General features: G+C 36.4%; 1 protein-coding gene and 1 long non-coding RNA gene across 2 annotated transcripts; one reads left to right on the top strand and one right to left on the bottom strand.

Annotated features, from left to right (window-relative positions):
* Positions 1 to 2,952: 2,952 nt before the first annotated feature.
* On the top strand, positions 2,953 to 4,704 carry LOC113776741 (transcription factor bHLH18-like). Its single transcript, XM_027321803.1, has 4 exons — positions 2,953 to 3,015; positions 3,132 to 3,692; positions 4,148 to 4,540; positions 4,633 to 4,704. The coding sequence occupies exons 1-4, from the start codon at positions 2,953 to 2,955 to the stop codon at positions 4,702 to 4,704; spliced, it is 1,089 nt and encodes a 362-aa protein (XP_027177604.1).
* Positions 4,705 to 6,951: 2,247 nt separating this feature from the next.
* LOC113776880 lies at positions 6,952 to 7,525 on the bottom strand. Its single transcript, XR_003469134.1, has 3 exons — positions 7,502 to 7,525; positions 7,179 to 7,314; positions 6,952 to 6,979 (listed from the first exon to the last, which is right to left on the bottom strand). It is a non-coding gene; the product is annotated as an uncharacterized LOC113776880 (long non-coding RNA).
* Positions 7,526 to 18,699: the final 11,174 nt, after the last annotated feature.

Raw genomic sequence — 18,699 nt, 5'->3', positions numbered from 1 at the left:
GGAACAGTACCAGAGCTGCCTCATATACATATATAGGACAAAATCGAACGCCAGGCTGCCCTTTGTCTAACATTGTCCTGTATCCTTATTTTAATAATATATATATTCTCGTTTCCCTTGGCATTTTCTTAACCTAAAGAATAAATATATAAACAACTCAGCACGGGGAGAAAGAAGGGTTAAGAGTAAAATATACCAAGTTTACAAATAAATTTAAGCAAAGACTAAGGAGACTGCGCACTTAATGGTTGAGTGCATTTTTTTTAATTCTACTTTTTGGTCCCGCAGCCGTGTACTTTAAAATTTAAACGAGTGTTTAATTTTCCAAATCGTGAATTATTTTCTTTCCCAAGTTGTGGATTGCGATATTCTAGCTAACTATGTGTCTAATTTATCCTACGATTCAACTAATGATTAAGACAACTTCGTAACTAATATTTCACAATATGAAACTTAGCAAAACATAATATAATATAATGTAATATAAATGATATTCAACTAATGATTAAGACAACTTCGTAACTTATTTTTCGGAATAGATTCCATGAAAAATTGCTTAAATAAAACTATCAGCATTAATTTGGCTTCCGCTACATTGATATCTGATTTTCTGAATTTGTTATACTACTACGCTAACTAATATTATGCTACCGATGGGTAATTTGCAACTAAAGTTGGATTATTCATTTGCGAGTGGAGAATTGGAAGGAAAAGAACATCATTGCTAAAAAAAAAAATGTCTACTTTTATCAGGAAACAGAAGACAAAATTCTATCTAAAAGTTTTATCCCCCTAAACACCAAGGATTCAGAAGATGATCAAAACGGGGAAGGAAACACCAAGAGGCTGTTGGCAACTTGGTATTTTCTAACGTCAAATGTGTTTCTTGTGTATCCATTTTTCGTCTTCGACCTCGTGGCTCTACCTACTCTATAAATAATGAAGATGCTATCGTTTTTGGCAGCGAATTCCTTCCTTCACATGGCCTTCATTCACATTGCACGTAAAACTCATTACAAACTATATTTTGAAATAGAAACCTTGATTGACTGGCTTACAAAAACTTATTTGACTACTGAGCTGGTTTTTTGCGTAACTGCTTCAATCAATGATAGAGTACTAGTTAATTAGACTTAGTTTAGTGGTTGATAATGATGTTGATATTTTTTTTTTTTGAGTTAAATAGCATAATATAATGTTGCCTGTCATAGGCCATGCAAAATTACAAAGGTAATAATTAGGGGAAATCTGGGGTATGGGCGGAATAGGTGTTGAAATTTGGTAGTGGAGCATATATTTGGATAATTCTTATATTAAGAGTTGAAGTAGGGTAGAGTCTTGTTTAATTTACCAAATACATCCATTTACCACGAGAAATTTTTTTGTGCCAAAACGATGCTTCATAGATCGTTGGGTGTTTACACACTAGCGTTGATCCTATATGGTTCGTACATCTAAGTCAAATTTGACGTGAGGTTAGGTTCAGAAATTGTTGTTTTTCCTCATCTCAATCGTTATTGATCCCCGTTCTGTCACCAATTGGCTGAATTGGGTTACTTTGTGGGTCTCCTTTAGATTGTCTTTTGGACCGTTTTTTGGTGACTCTCTGAGTGTTAATCTAACTGTGTAAAATCGTTACTGATCAGCGAATTTGAGTTTCTTTTACTTTTAACTCTATTACATAATCATTTCACCTGAAATTAACTCTATCAGTGTTGTTTTTAGGTTCAGAAATTGTTTTTTTTTTCCCTCATCTCAATCTCTTTGGCTAAGCATCAAAACACATGATTCTTGTAAACTAAAAAAGCACATCATCTCACTGTTGGTAAATTTTTTTTAAAAGGTTTTTGCGCAAAATTCAGAGCTTCCAATTGCTAATGAAGAAATTGTAAGTTTGCGCAATGGTAAAAGAAAAGCTAAAATTACATCTGGGGTTCCTGTGTACGTTAATTGCACTTCATTTGTGCCCTAAATTCCTTCTCCCAGAAAGTGGGAACATATTCTTGAAATCTAGCCCAAAAAGAAAAAAAATGAATAAATTCTTGAAAACATTTTCCTGAACTTCAGCCCAAAAAGAAAAGAAAAGAAAAAGAGAGAGAGAATAAGTTCTTGAAGACATTCCTCCCTCCTTCCCAACCCACCAGCCTTTAATATTTTAATCACATTCCTGGAGTATGGAAGCAGATTGGAAGGTTACCCTAAAAAACTGGGGCAAAGTTGCACAAACTTGACCTGACAGAAAATGAAATGATAAAGGTCAAAAGAGTTAGGTAGATCAAACCTAGAAGGTCAGGGAGATGGGGCAACAAGCCAGAAAGAAAGATAGAGCCCCTTTCATTTGATATAGGATTCTAAACGTGTAATAAATATTGGAAATTAGTTTATTCTTTCTTCCCAGTCATCCAAAAGCGACTTCCTGGCCTATCTTGAGTGAGTTTCAGTTCTCATTACATTATTGGACCTTTCCTGGTCGGTTGAGGGTATTGGTACGTACATACGTAAAATCACAGACAATTCTCGACCAACCCTTTTCAGAAAACAGCAGTTGGATACCTTTTTGATTTGGTCTGAGGTAAACCTCTCCACTCAGTTTTTGGTTTTCTATCTCGTCTTCTCGTCTATTCTTCACATATTTGTAGTACCATATGGGAATCTCATTCTAACTCCCATGATAGCACTAGCATTATAAGATATGACAGCATATCTGTATTCTGCTTTAATCTAAGTACTTCTGTTCTGTGGTAATAGGTTACCAAATCTTGTTAAAGTTAACTTTTTCTTCTTAGCTTTCGGCATTCCAAAGCCCCCTTTTCCAGATTCTCAGGCACTAGGATAGGTAGATAGATCTGAAGAGTAAAGACTAAATTTTGTAGATCTCCCATGTAATCTAATGAGGATTAATGGGTTGCTTTTATTTTCCTCTAGGATCTTAAATTATATGTCACACAATTAATGGCGAGAAGCGAAATTAACCATATGGATCTTTCAACAGAAAAATGGTTATCTGAAATACTGGTAAGATTACTACGTAAGTACCTTAGATTTTCACTTCTGACCACTTCTGAAAGTATGTTCTGCCTTCCAATATCTGAATACTTGCCTTGACAACCTCCACTTTTCAATTTCTATAGGAAATGGATGTTCCTGCCCTCTGTTATCAGTGGCCGATGATGAACTCCATTGACCAATCTGTTAACGAGGACATCCTTTTCAACCGATTCTCCTCCTCGGATCATGAGAGCTACCCAATTCATCCATCCTCCAGTATAAAGAACAAGCAACTTCATGAAGCTTCTCAAACTAGTGGCGTTAGTCTTAGCCAACCCATCCAGCTCATCAACAATGACAAAGATTCGAGATTAATCTGCACATCCCGAAAGCCCCCTTCTTCTCCGTCCCCCAGAATTATTTCGTTCGGGGCTGGGACCTGCAACTACCCAAAACACACTGTCAAGACCAAGTCAGATAAGATGATGCATCTTGGAACTGCATACTACTCTTATATTTCTCCCAATTCCTTTAATCAGGAACCATCTGAAGCTCTAGAATATGGTGTCAGCAGCCCCTTTGAAAAGGGTTTCTCTGGGACACCCGTGCGGGCTCAAGATCACATTTTAGCAGAAAGGAAACGACGACAAAAGCTGTCCAAGCATATCGCTGCTTTATCAGCTGTAGTTCCTGACTTAAAGAAAGTGAGTGAGATTAGAAGTAGCTGAGATCTATTGTTTGTTTATTGTGACAGGGTAAAGATTTCTTTGGAATAATATTTGTTCATACTTACACATTATATTGTAGGAAACAATGATATTGTGAGTATTAAAATAATTCAATTTATAACACATTGGAGTCTATCACTTTTTGTTTCACTTTCAGTTGGTTTCACTAGTTACAATGAGTTCCTATTCCTCTATTCCTCTCTTGTATAGATTGTTAGGCCAAAAGATTTTGTCATTCATCTATTTAATAACAAGGTCATACAACACATAACTACAACGACAAAATATGTGCTAGCTAGTAATTGTGAATCCGGGAATGAACTTGAAGCTGAGAGAACTAATTAATTAGTCACTAGAACAAGATGACTACAATGGAATGGCTTTTCCTAGCTTGGGTTGGTGCACTGAGATTTGTTTTGTTTGGCATGCAGTTGGACAAGGCCTCTGTGCTTGGAGGTGCTGTAAAGCATATAAAACAGCTCGACAAACGAGTCAAGTTTTTCGAGAAAGAAGAGAAAAAGAGGAATCAGCTGGAGGAATTGCTTGTTTCTGCAATGAAGAAACCTCGTCCTAATAACGACAATTCATCTTCATCCGCGGAGAACGTCTCTAATAACAGTAGCTGTGATCATCACTCCTCATCATCTGTTGAGGTTCAAGTAACAAGCTCAGGAGGTGATATGCTAATCAAAATCGAATGCAAGAACCACGAAGGGATCTTATTGGGATTCAGTTCCCTAATGAAAAGGATTCATTTGAATATAACCAGCAGCAGCTTTATGCAATTTGGGCATGGCATGCTCTTTATTGGTGCAGTTGCGCAGGTACTTTAGTAAGAACTACAATTTTTTAATTAGTGCAGTCCATGAATGAACTAGAACCTGAATACCTGATGGAAATTATACTTTTATTGTAGGTGGATGAGAAATTCAGCGTGACTGCAGAGTTTCTTGCAAATAACATACGACAGGCTCTGCTAAAGCTCTGATGGATGATCACAATTCATAAGCAACAGTTAACTATTTGGAAGGAAGTAATATTATTAATCTCCAAGTCCTTGTCCAGAATATGGAAACTGAAAAAGAAGAAAATTTTTGAATATATCTATTGAAAACTAAATGGTCGTTTAATTTATATGGGGTGTTGTCTTTTTTCCTTTCTTTTTTGTTACTATGCACTTGTCAATTGAGTAGAAAATGTTTCTATTTATGCCCTACCAGCTACCTTTTTGGGAGGCTTGGTTTATTGCCACAGATGCAATTTATCACAACCTCCTATTGTTTTGTCACATAATACTCATATAATTTTATACAAAGTAATCACCCTTTTATTACTTCGTTAAGGATAATGTTGACATTTCAATTGTCGTTATAGAAAATACTTTCCATCAATTTGCACTCTATATAAATCATTGGCGGTTATTGAATATTTTGAAATATCAAGAAAATTATGTGGTAATAAACGAAACCACAAAAAGGTACACAGGAATTTACCTAACTTAAAACCAGAATTCATAGTAAAAATCGAACAACTAGAACTCAAACTAGAGGCCAATAACAACATTTTTGTCCAATGACAATTCGGAAACAAAATCTTCTTCACCCAAAAAAAGAACAAAAATGTGGTTAATTTCTTATACCTGCCCCTTTTATTTTAATTAGGCTATATGTTCAATGATTTTCAGACGACTGGTGGAAACAGGTCCCGTACAAGGAAAGAGAAACTTGCCAAATGTCCATATGCTTCGTGCAAGAAAAAACTCACGAATCTGGGATGAGAAAGCCCTCTAAATGGATTCAGTTAAGGTAGCTTCTATCAAGATTTCAAGTTCATATACTTATTCTTTAAGTGATGATTGATTGTAATATTACTTCCGTCAAATATTGTAAACAACCATGGAAACCTCCTTTAGCTATTGGGTTTTTATGACCTTTACAAGCATGTATTAGAAGCACGAAAGGTCTTTGTGCTTTATACTTTCACTAGGAGGTGTACACCGCGCGTACGCGCGGTGTAGAATTCGAAGACTGGCATGCCTAGTTTTGCCCAATAAGCTAATAAGAATCTAGAAAAAAAAAATGAAATCGAAAGGTATAATAAAGGACATAATAGACTATAGATGTAGTAAAGGCTGCGTTTGGATTGAGTGTTTTTGCACCTGTTTTTGAAAAACTGTTTTTCACATTCCAAATATCTTATTAGCTTATTGGGCAAAACTTATGACCAAAAACAGATAATAAGTAGACTGTAGATCGTCGATGTAGCAAAGGTACAATTAAAAATAACACAACAAGTAGATTGTCAGTCATTAATCTTGAGATTGTTGATGTTGAGGTTGTCAATATTGAGAGCTTCATCCATAGGCAGTGATTATTTCATGAGCTACATATCTGGTCAGTCTAAATCTAGAAGGAGAAGGCTTGATGTAACACATAACCATATTTCCCTGTAGAGTAGTCAGGAGATGTTGAGTTAAATCTACATTTTGGTGGAGATAAAAAAAGAAAGTACTATAAGCTGTTGAAGAAATAGAAGGAAACAGTTATTACATAAAAAGAAATGATAATCACTTCTGTCTGTAAATAGTAGAGCTTTAGTGGCCTCCAAATAGCCTTGATCAGCTTTATCCCTCTATAATCACCACTCTCATATGGCTTATGAATCAGTTTTTGCCACCTATAACAAGCAGTAAACAAATTTCAGCAAATGGGAAGAGCGAGGGAACAAGCTCATTTACGTTATAATGTTGATTAAAAAAATAACAATAAACAAAAAAAAAAAGATTTGGCCATCTTTAACTCTTTGAACAATTTTTCTAGGAAATGTAACACAAAAACTGAATAGTAACTGCTTGTTTTTAAATCATCTCGAGCATCAGCCATAAAATTGTCAAAAAAAAAAAATAATAAGCTCACCAAGCCTAGTTACACCATGGTTCAACATGCAAGAAGTAAAGTAGGTTATAAAGGTCTTCCAACTTGTTCTGCAGCAATTGATAATGACCTTAATTGATACATGCTAGACAATAGCCAGTGGTTTAATAACAATCAGGAAAAACATTACTCCGGCACTTGTTCAACTAATGCCAGAATTCTTTGCTGCTGCCATACCTGAAGAGGGGTACCAGTAAGACACCACATGCAATAGGATGACAATTTGAAGGCAGCCTGGGCACCTAGAGTTTTATAGGACTTGATGGTATGAGCTTCATCCAAAACCACTCTGTACCAGTCAACTCTGTGGAAAATGCTCTTCTCCCCATCCTGTGTTGAACATATAAAATAGTAATCATTAAAAATGTTTCAACAGGGGAAAAGAACAAGCAGCATTAGCAATTGGATTTAAGTGGTGGAAACTTAAAAAAATGGAAATGGCCAGCTTTTCATTCTTATAAGCTACAAGTAAATGGATTTTGGTGGTGGAAAGTAACAAAAAATGGAAATAGCTAGCTTATATTCTTACAAGCAGCCGTTAAGACACTGTATGTGGTCAAGATCACATTAGGTTCAGCAATCACTCTAGGGTCACTGCTCCGATCCCCACCAAAAAAGACAGAAACGGAGATGCTATCTGGCTTTGAGTGTGTTTCAAGTTCATCCTGTTCATTCAGTAAATTCTTATTCACAGAAGACGACAGTATATCCTTGTGCCTATCCATTAACTAACATACGATCAGAAAATTAGTAATGCAGTTTCAGAACAATGTAGCTAAACCTATTCAGAATGCATACAAACTCAGAAAACTTTGTTATTCTGGCTGAATCAAATATATTATAGGGACTCACCTTCCGCTGGCCAAGCAACGCCATAGGACAAATAATGAGGGTGCTGCCTTTCACTTTTCTAAAAGGTTTGAGATCAGATTCCTTTTTCTTTTTCTTGATGTACTCTGTATCACCCTCACTTTTGGCAATTGATTCTTAATCCTCAGGGTACCTCTGCCTTGCCTTGCAAGAATCAGAGCAATAGTCATCACAGTTTTCCCAAGCCCCATTGCATCTGCCAAGATCCGCAGAATATTCAGCTTAGAATATATAATAATTAACATTGATACTCAAATGGACAGTCAGTAACAGTAGCAAGAGAAACTTGCCCCTCCTCTTGCCGTCTGTGTTGCTATTGGAAATTGTGTTGCAGCTTCCCAAGAGAAAATGTTAACATATATTGTGGGAGCCCTCCTGAAACAAATGATCAAATAGTAGCATAATCAAGCTTAAGGCAGTTAATGCTCAAGGATTTTATAAGCAGCTGCTCTTTTTTTTTTTAATATTTCAAGGACAGAAATACATATTCATCACATATACGATACTCTAACAAGGATGAAACGCTTTTGCCCCCTTTCAGCATAACCTACATATCAACTAACCTGACTGCGTCGTTCTTGTCGGCATAACATTTGTATGATCCTTCATTCAAGTTGCAAAACCAACAGGAATATCAGATGATTTGCTGGTCCCATCTTTGTTAGTCGACACATCATTTATTATTTGAGAATGAACCACCATATTTTTCTGAATCAATGGGATATCTGCAATGGCAAATCCTAATAAGGTGCCCAAAAGACACAACATTATCTTAGAAGTGGAGAAGAATTTTTTTTAAGTACCGGAGATTGAACAAGAAAAGCAAGCAAAATAATTGGTACATATAATAATATTTGTGTCTTGAGAAGTACTAGAAGACTGGAGATTCAATGTAGTAGAAGAATAAATACAGTCATTTGACGAGCAATTCAAAAATGGACTCTGCAAAGAACCAAGAATTTTAGAATTCAAGTTCCGCGTAGGTTCAAAGATGTTAGCTGTATTTTAACATCAAGCACCACAGGTTTGTTCATTGTCTTAAGAGATCGCAATGTTAACTTCTGAAACAGGAGACCATGTCTTAGACAATGCATTTCCATGCCTCCGCTTACAAGGCTGGTCATTAGGTAAGGAATCAAAAGATAGATGTCCTTTTTTTTCCTTTTTCTTCCTTTTTCCAGCATTAGTTTCTATCTGACATTTCTAACACTGAGCTCTGTCATTGAATGGAGTTGCTGCAACGTGCATAAATAGACAGCCTTATTTTATTAAGAATAGTTTATGAAAGACAACGATACTAAAGGCTGAATAAGAAAAGCTAGAAGAATGATTTGTTGGATGCAGTAATATCTCTACCTCGCGGAATGCTGAAAGATCAGGGATTCAATGCAATAGAAGAGGAAACACTGTCTCTGGACAAACGATTTAAAGACGGAGTGTTCAAAGAGTTAAGGATTCCAGAGTTTGAGTCCTTTAAAGATTGAAGTATGTTATTTGGTTGACATTTTGAGAATCCCAAGTTTGTTCGTTCTCATTGAAGACTGTAATGTTATCTAAAAGGTCAGGCAATCCTTTAGGTAAGACTTCTTTATGACTGTGCTAAGAAGGCTGATCATTAATAGAAGGCCAAACGTTCGGCCAAAGATGAGAAGACAGTTTTTTTTCCAACACTAGATTCTGGTTGACCTTTTGTAACCTGAACTATGTCATTCAATGGAGCTGCTGTAATGTGCAAAAATAGATGGCTTCAATCGTAAATGGCACAGAAATGTGAAGCCATTCAAAGATAATGATCTGACACAAGGCTAAATAAACTAACAGATATAGAATAGACGAGTAAAATACTACAACGACACATATACCTCGAGGAGTAAAACCATAGCCTTCAAGAGTAGCTTGCTATCGCCCTCAAGAGTAGAACCAGGAAAACAAACACCAGCTTCTATGCAACCAAACGGTACCCTATGAACATAAGAGCGTGAGGATTTCTCCATTTTTTTCCAAAAGCCTGGCTTCACGCCTCCGACATGAAAGCACAGCCTTCTCACTCTGTGACATTTCAACATACCATTTTTGACGAATAGTATTTCTATCCACCTGACTTAAATGACTAAGAACCATCAGTCTAAAAAAAAAAAAAATTCAGCCAATGGCAATTTACAATAGCCACCAAAAACTATAGTCGAATGATTGCAAAGAAGAACAAAAACAACATTTACGAACTGCTGTAAAGAACATAAGATATATGATACAATGAAATAAAAAACATGCATGCATACCAGCCTATTGCCAAAAAGTAAGAAGCAAAAAGAACAGAGCATAAATTTTTTAAACCGTGCATGGCAACTCTTACATGCGAGTTAACAACTATTACGCAGAGGTGATACTCATGCATGAACTAAAAACGGAAAAGCAAAAGTGGTAACTAAATAAAGAATGTACGACAAAAGGAAAAAGCAAACAAGACAAATAAACAAGCATCTGACCTGCAACAGAATTCCTGTCCCAACAAATGATAAAGGATTAGCTTCAAAGAAGGCTCCTTGCAAGAATCAAAAGGCCAGCGAATTCTACAAAGAAAGGCATACCATACGGATGTAAAACAGGCAATCACAAGAATAGAAAGAAAAACTGAAAACAGAAAGAAAAAGGCAGGAAGTTTAAAATGAACTCGCCACAACGGCAAAAGCATATACCAACAGCAGTTATAAAAAAACGAGGAAAAAACTTGAAGTCAGTTCATAAAAAAGACAACGTTACAAAAGCACTTAGATAACAATAGTCCAAAACACATAAATCTGTAGCAAGAAACTCACCAAGGCAATTTTCCTAAAAACTCATCCAAGCTGTTTTTGTCCCAAAAAACTGCAAAAATCTCTTCTAAACTTGAAAATCAAGAAGGCTACCGATAAATAAAAATAGTTCAAGCAAAAAAACAACAATAGGCTATTGATTTAAAAAATCATTGATAAAAACTATTAAACATAACCTCAAACCTGAAAAAGATGCCTCCTTTATCATTGATCCCTTGCTCTATTGGGAAAAAACAGAAAAACCCACAACACGGTTTCTCAGAAAACAAAAAAAAAAGTACAAAAGAACTCGGGCATAAGAAAGTGGAGGAATTAGAAGAATCAAAACTTTTAAGCATACAGAATGCACTTTAGAAAAGGAAACAAAAGACTTGCAAGATGTCATCAGGTTGCCGGAAGTAATTTCCAATTTGTCACCTGCAATATCAGAAATATGTAAATTAGACAACTACAACCCATTTAAAAAAAAAGAAAAAAATGAGGGCTAGAGAAGTTCTGCAAAGGAAGAAACAAGAACCTTTAAAAGTATATACATAAACCATCTTTTTTGGCTTATCATTATTCTCCATCAGAAGACGAAGACAAAGAAAAAAGAAAGAGAAGAAGGGGGCTTTCTCGTCGGAGATGAAGAAACGAAGAGAAAGAGAGAGAGAGAGAGACGATGAACAAAGAGGGAGGGATAAATGATGGTTCTGATCCAGTAGGTGTGACCAAAAAAGCTGACATTAGGTAAGGTGGGAAAGAGACATAGGCCCAACCGCCCAACCACAGTGTTTGAAAAAGAAAAATGACTATTACTACTATTATCACTCTCTTTAGTGGGTTGGATGCAAGCAAAAAGACTCGGTGGCTCACAAACGGAATTCACATCCCAATTTCCAACCATCAAGTCACGTGAGCAGCTGGAGGACGACAACATTTCAGCAAATCATGAACTGACACGTCACCAAAATCACGCACCCTTGGAGACTTTCCTAAGCACTTAGTTTAAAGAATGTATATAAACTGGGAAGAAGGTGCCAAAGCATGGTCGTCCTCCATGTCTTTCTCACGTGCGGGTTGTGAGAGTAGCCCATGAGATGGCATATGCGTCCCTTGTTCTTTTCTTGTTTCTTGGAACAAAAAAAAACCATCAACCGCTTTTTGTCCTTGGAACCTTATGGCAATTATTGTGTCTTTACTGACGACCTTATAGAAAGCCACGATGCTTTTTATGGAGCTATTAAAAGCTGGGTAATGATGATTAGCTTCCTATTAAAAGTAGATAACGAGATGCCAGAACTTAAATGAATTACCGCCAGCCTTATCGAAAGGCATGATGCTTTTTATGGAGCTGTTAAAAGCAGGGTAATGATGATTAGCTTCCTATTAAGAGTAGCTAACGAGTTGCCTGAACTTAATTGAGTTATCGGTGCTTCCTTCGGGTACACAGCCAGCTATACGTTCGTTGGCTATTCTGCCTTCAGCCGCCCTGATGATTCCTCGAATTTGTGGCGCACGAGCGCTCTTTGCGTCTTTTCATGAAGCTCCTTTGCCCACCTTTTCGTCATGCATAGGGATGGAACGTACCATTTTCATTCGTATCCTCATGCAAGCTTCTACCCTTATACATTCCTCTCCAGCGGCTCATTTTTCGCCTGTTTCTCGGCCTTCCCTGGTTTTCCTACACTTTTTGGACTGTTAGCATCAGTGTCGATATACTCCTTGTTGCTGTTGGCTGGAAGAGGTGTTCGTTATTTTTCGCTTTAGCCTTCTTTTATCATCTTTTAGTTCTTATTTCGTGCTAATCCAGGTTTTGATCTTAATCAGCCCATTCTTCTACCAATCTGCATTCGGTTTGACTTGTTTGCTGGTTAGCATTTTTCATTAGCAAGCTTGGTTTCTATTATTATATTGCTTTGCCATGGCGTCTGCTGTTTAAATGGTTTTCGTTAGCTCTGTGTCGGCTGCTTAGGTGGTTATATAGTGTGCATTGTGTTTGCCAACTTGTTCCTTTAATTGTTCTTTGTTATTTTCTGCTGGGTTTTGCCTCTTACAAAAAATGTCATGCCTTTTTCCACTGAAACTCGCTTTTATAGATGAGTCCTTGCTGTTTTATATTAGTTGTGCTTTTTCTCCCAGTTGAGCTAAGAAATCGTACTTATGTCTTTTACATTTATATTGGCTGTTCTACGCTCGAAGTTTATATGCAGATGTTGGATTCTTTTTCCTCTGTTTCGCACTGACGCCGCATTTTGTGTGCTTCTTCCCTTTATTGCATGCAGATTGTGTGCTGCGTCTCCTGGAGTTGTACGTACTCTCTGCTCTTCAACCTGTGTAAGCTTTTCAGCTTGACCTCCATGCTCATTCAATCTTTTTGCCCAATTTGTTTAGCCTATTCTTTTTTCCCCCCTGCAAGCTACCCTGTTTGTTCTGCTAGCTTTTGCCGCTCCTTTCTTGTTGGCATTGTTTCGGTCACCTCGATTGCATAATTTGTCTGCTAGCCTGTCGGTGTTGTCGGTCTTGTGGTGTTGTGCTGTTGTCGGTGTTGTTTAGCCTTCGTGTCTTGTCGATGTTGTGGTGTTTTTTTGCTGCTTGCTGACTTGTATCTGGGAGCCGGTGAACTGTTTAATTTGGCCGTCCCAGCTTAATGGATAGAAATGCCAAGCGTCGGCAGCGTTATGCAGAAATGCCACCGGAAAAGAAGGATGGCCTCTTGCGGCGCCGCAGGGAAGCTAATGCTGCAAAGAAAAAAAATATGGCCCTTGCTCCTTCTGGTCCTGGACCTACAGCTCGCCTCTCAAAAAGAAAACGCGGAGCTGATGTCCAGGAAGCGGCTTCACCAGGCATACACACAGGTGTTCGTGTTTCTGCTGGTTCTGATCAGCCATGTAGTGCCTATCGTGCTAATGTTGGAACCAAACAGTGTCCACCTCCTAAACAAAGTTCTTTTGTTGATCCTGCCAATGTTACTTTGGGTGGTCATCGAGCATCTTTACCAGGTTCTGTATCCATTGAGTTGATGTTTCTCTGTCTGGTGTTTCGGCTCTCATACAATTGCCTGTTATGACAACGCCATCCACTAACGAAAATCCACTTACCAAATCAAATTCTCTCCTGCTGAAAAAGTTACCCCCAACACGCGAATGCTTCCAAACATTTCTTTTTTCGAACCTCAATGCCTCCGTACTCACTCCTAACGAGCTACCAAAGTGCATGTCAAATGTTATAGGACAAAAAATACAAATGTGCTTACATTTGCAATAGATATTCTGTAACCCTGTTAAGAATTCAAAAACAAGCACGGTCAGCTAAATAATTTCTCTGTACAAAAAATCTATTTTTAAATAAATGCTTGCTGTCCTCTCAACCTGGGCATACTTACAACGTACCACCGTGCGCAAGCACGGTGAACATCTCCTAGTCTACCTTAGGTTGATAAGTGTGTTATATTGGTCGTCCAACCTTTTTGTTTTTAATAATTTTTTTAGCAGTGAAGGTGTAAGATTGAATCATCAAACTCTCACAAATATCACATTCTACCGATTTTGTTTGAATTACACATGTAATCGTCTTATCTCTTTCATAGCATTTTTATCCTTTTGAGTCATCAAACCTATAAGTATGCCACATTTCCTTTTTGTTATATAGAGACTACCATTTCATTTATGAGATATGTACTAACGATAAAAAAAAAAATACATAATCAATATGTCACAGAAATAGCAAATCTGCAAAATCTACAAATCTAATGTGAATCAGCCTCTATTGATCTCACTACGATTTGGCTACGACTGCCCGACATACACTGTTAATAGTTTTTATTTTTTTCAAAAAATATAATTAATTTAAAAAAGTATCTAAATATAGAAGAAGATGTAATAAATATGAGTGTGCATATTCATATAATAAGTTAGATGCGATTTAAGTGTACTAATGATGTGTCCACTTGATTATCAAAAATTTTTTATTTACATAGTCCACTTGATTTATAGTTTAACTATCCTACAAGTACATTGTAATCCAACAGTTAATCTAGTGTATCTTCTACGGGTCAATTCTAAGAAAGTTGCAAGAGTTTTAAAAACCAACAGGAGAGCTGCAATCTTACCAGATGCGTCATACAAATTGTCACTTACTATATTTGTCAAAGCAGATTACAATAAAGAAGAGCAATTATACCCACTATAAATTTGCGCAATTGTTTAATGTCCCCCTGAATATCCTAAATCAAGTCAGTTATTCCTCGGAAGCTGGATAGTCAACACCCCACTTGGCCATTGGGTGATCAATGATCACCGATGTATTGTGACGTCCCGAAAGAATGAGTGTGAGAACCCGAAAATTTTTATATATTTTCGAGACATTATTTTGTTTCCTCGTCTATAATTTTATGCATTTCTCCAATATATTAATTTCCTATACATTTTTATAAGAGAATATAGTTTTCAAATCATTTCCTTGATACAAGTTAATCCACGTTGAGTTTGAAGTATATTATGGACGTTGGACCCGCTATTGCGGTAAATGCAATATATTTTTGACAATTTGTTGGAGTTTTGTATTAAGTGATATTATTTTACAAGGTGCTAAGAGATAATTAGAAATTACCTATATGGATTAGTATTAGAGAGACAAAGAGATAAGCTTTAAGCTAAAAGGTGACAAGTGTCACCATTCAATTCATCCTTGGACTTTTGACCAAGATATTTTTACCTTCTTAAAGCTAATTTTGACCAAAATATTTTTTCATTCTTAGCCCCTTTGGCCGAGCTTCTAGGGAGAGAAAAGAAGAAAAAAACCTCCAACTTTCTTCATCCAATCTTGCTCAATCTCACAATCCAACCGTTAAAACCTTGATTTGCTCCATAAAAACCATTCTCTTAGTAGTATTGAAGTAGTTGGTGGAGTTGTTTTGCGAGAAAGAAACCTAAGCTACTATCTTTCTTGAGTTGTAAAGGTAAGTTGCTAAGAAATTTCCCTTTTGTTCTTAATAAAGATAGATTAGTGATTTCTAGTGGCTTAACATGTTAATTTGTGGAAGACTTCATGGGTTTAAGTAGTGTTTGTTAAATTTCTGATTTAATGGAGATTTTTTCGATTTTATATGATGATCATGGTTTAATCATGGTATGATGGCTTGTAATGGTGTAAACTGAAGCTTGTATATGTTAGTTACGATTGTTTGCGGAAAATTTCAGTTTTGTGCGGAAATTCCAGATTTAGGGTTTAAATATGCCTTGTTCTGACTGGATTTATTCGAGCATGTTAGAGGCCGAATCAGACTTAGGTTAAAACATGAAAGTTGTAGCAAATGGTGTTAACTAGCTGCCTGCAAAATTCAACTCGATCCGAGTACTGTAGCATGTGAAATGATAGAAATACCCCTGACTGCCCATGAACCCTGTTTCGCGCCCAGATTTCTGTTTTCGTGGAAATTTCCATTTTCGACCCTGAAAATGCATGATTTGGCTTTGGAGGTTTTCATGAGAAATGTAGGTACATGTCTTGGCTTCGAAATGTCATAAGATTCGTTTCAATCCGATAAGTGTAGCTTCAGTTGTGGTTATTGTGCTGAAAGGTGTATTTGATAGTCTATTATGTGTATGTGGTTGATTTGAGATGAATTGGTGTTGCTTGTAGGATGGAAAAGTAAGGAAATTAAGGGGATATGCTGTCTGATCTTTGAAAGCATTTGCTTACTTTGAGTTTGAGATGAAGGGCTTGGACTTGAACAAGGCAATGATATATGATGGATGGTTCCTGAGCCGTGGTTGGTGAGTGACCCCTCAACTATTTCCAAAGTTACTTTTGAACTATTTCTTGCATCGCTTACCCGATTGCATAACTAATTCTTGCATTGGTCACTCAATTTGCATATCATTTGTGTATGTGTGTATGCCATAACATAACTTGACTCCGATGAGTTCTTGGAAAATCTTGTGATTAGAACCAACGTCTCCACTACTGTTTAGTTGGAGCAATTGGCTCCCTTGTACTGTTTGACTTTTTTGGATCCGTTGGAGCATTGGAATTCTAAGTACGGTGATTTCACTGGTTCACATAAGCATTAAATGTACATTTGATTACTGATTCATGTCATCATCTAAATGCACTATTGTGAAACTTATTTAATTTCTGATTTTACTGGTTACTCACTGAGCTTTTAGCTCACTCCCAATTATTTTTTTCTCCCCACAGGGATTGAAGCAAAGGAAGAACTTGTATTTGGTTCTTTGTGTGATTGGAAGGCGTATATCTTGTATAGTTTAGATTTGGATTTATTCTGTGTAATAGTTGGGATTGTATACATGTTTGGACTTGAAGGGATGTATATATACGTTCCATGTTTAGAATTAGTTTCCGCTTCGCTTATGATATGTAATTCTTGGAGAATTTGATGTATTATTTGAGTTGTGCCTTGTAATTAGTTTGAGAACTGTAGGGAGTGAGTGAGTCCCGGCGAGAGTTAGGCAGGCGGCCCGCCGAACCTTCTGGTTCGCTTTAGGGGGAGGTGGGGCTGTCACATGTATTGTCATGATAAGCTACAATATATATAATTATTCCTTCCAATCTTAGCTGTTCTGAATTCGGGCAGACTTGCCTTCCAGTGGATTTGGAGCTGGAGTAGACAACAGAGAGAGAAATCGTCGGGATCGATTTGTGCATTTTGCACATGATGTAACTTAATTTGCACACGATATAACTCATTTTGCACAACGTGTAACTATAAAACAAATTTTTGTAGACCCCACATATGGTGTTAAAAATGATGTACAAAATAAAATTTGGACCTTATATTTTTTTTTGTTGCCAAATCTTGGCCATTAACCTTCCAGAACAGTTGCTTCCTACAATTGTTCCTGCCCCAAATCCCTTTCCAGTACCTTATTTGGGAAGTGCCGTCCACATATCTTTCAAATTTAAACATCGTAATTCTTCATTAGAAAGTCTTTTTTTTTTAATTTTCAGTTTTTTCTTAATACCACTTGTTTGTTGGTGTGCCCTAGTGGGATTTGGCTTCTTTCTATTTTTCACAACGCACAACTAAATACATGTCATATATCTTTATTTATTAGAAAGGAATATGATCATTTTAAATTTGATTAATCCTAACATTTGTTAATAAATGAAAATGTGTGTCATACATCCAAATGCGGATTGCAGGAAATTGAGAGAGAATTCACTAGGGAGAAGTCAAGCCTTGCCCTTGTGCACCCATGTGTTCGTGTCTAATATTGGACAATTTATTTTTTGCACTTAAAAAGTCAAGGTATTATTGCATTAAATTATTAGGTATTGGCGATTTATACAAGTAATTTTTTACGAGGTTTTGCACCTTCTATCCCAATTCATGCTAAAATGCTTTTTTATTTTTATTTTATTTTTACTCTCCTATCCTTCCTCACATCCTTCTCACCTCCAACTATCAGCCAAAGGATTCGATGCTCATGCTAAAATCCTAATTTCTATGTCACTTCTGATTTTTCTCACAGCACTATTCTCATGTATTGAGTACACTAAAATAGAGAGTGAGAAACGAGTATAGCATGTCAAATTAAGTTGCTTGCATCAAAGAAGTGAGCTAGGAATCCATTCAATAAGCTTAGGATACCGAAATATGTTTCTCTTCTCGGACTTGGAATAAGTGGATTAGCAAAACTTTTTTACTTTTATTTCATTAGTGTGAACTTGTGCAAGTACAGATAATTCACAAAAAAAAAAATCAATAATAGTCTTACATATTCATTATATTTGTTTTAGAAAGTCAATATGTTCCAAATGTTTAACTCCAATACCAATTTTCAAGTACCTTCTATACAAACAAATGAAAAGGTTGGAAATTCAGCTGAAGAAGAGTTATTTCAAGAGATAGAGTATAAAAGAAGGAGTTTTGACTGATTTATAATGGAAATTACTTGTTAAATATTGTAGCCTAGAGAATGTTAAGGTGTATGTTCATATGTGTAAATATCGTTGATAAAGGTCTACTTAAGCTATCACTTCGATCAGGTCTATTCAATTGTTGGTAAGTCTACTTGTAAACATAGTCAGATGGAAAATGGTTTTTTTTATTGTTAATTTACATGATTTAATGTTGGAAGAATGAGAGGAGGCGAAATGCTGAGAAGCAAAGATTGTCATGGGTCAACACCCAAAATTAACAGTTATCCTTAATTAAGGCTATGATCAGCATCTACTCTTTTTTAAAATAAGAGTTATCCTCAAAACTTTCCAGTTTGACTACTGATTATTGTTATTAATTATCAACATTAATATTTTGACACTAATAAGCTTGATTTGGACATGCTTATTTTCTTAGTAGGGCTTAGCCTCTTTCATTCTATCTAGGGAAGTTAGCACCTGAAATATTCTCCTTCTTGAAAA

Source organism: Coffea eugenioides, chromosome 7 (genome assembly GCF_003713205.1).
Source record: "Coffea eugenioides isolate CCC68of chromosome 7, Ceug_1.0, whole genome shotgun sequence".
In the NCBI taxonomy this organism is placed as follows: domain Eukaryota; kingdom Viridiplantae; phylum Streptophyta; class Magnoliopsida; order Gentianales; family Rubiaceae; genus Coffea; species Coffea eugenioides.
Note: the sequence above shows the minus strand (reverse complement) of the source record. Positions and strands in the feature narration are given on the sequence as shown.

Excerpts from the sequence above, each read along its gene's own strand:
- LOC113776741 (XM_027321803.1), top strand. The coding sequence starts at position 2,953 with ATGGCGAGAAGCGAAATTAACCATATGGATCTTTCAACAGAAAAATGG. Across the intron at positions 3,016-3,131 it reads AATGGTTATCTGAAATACTG|GAAATGGATGTTCCTGCCCT; the intron begins GTAAGATTACTA and ends CAATTTCTATAG. Across the intron at positions 3,693-4,147 it reads TAGTTCCTGACTTAAAGAAA|TTGGACAAGGCCTCTGTGCT; the intron begins GTGAGTGAGATT and ends TTTGGCATGCAG.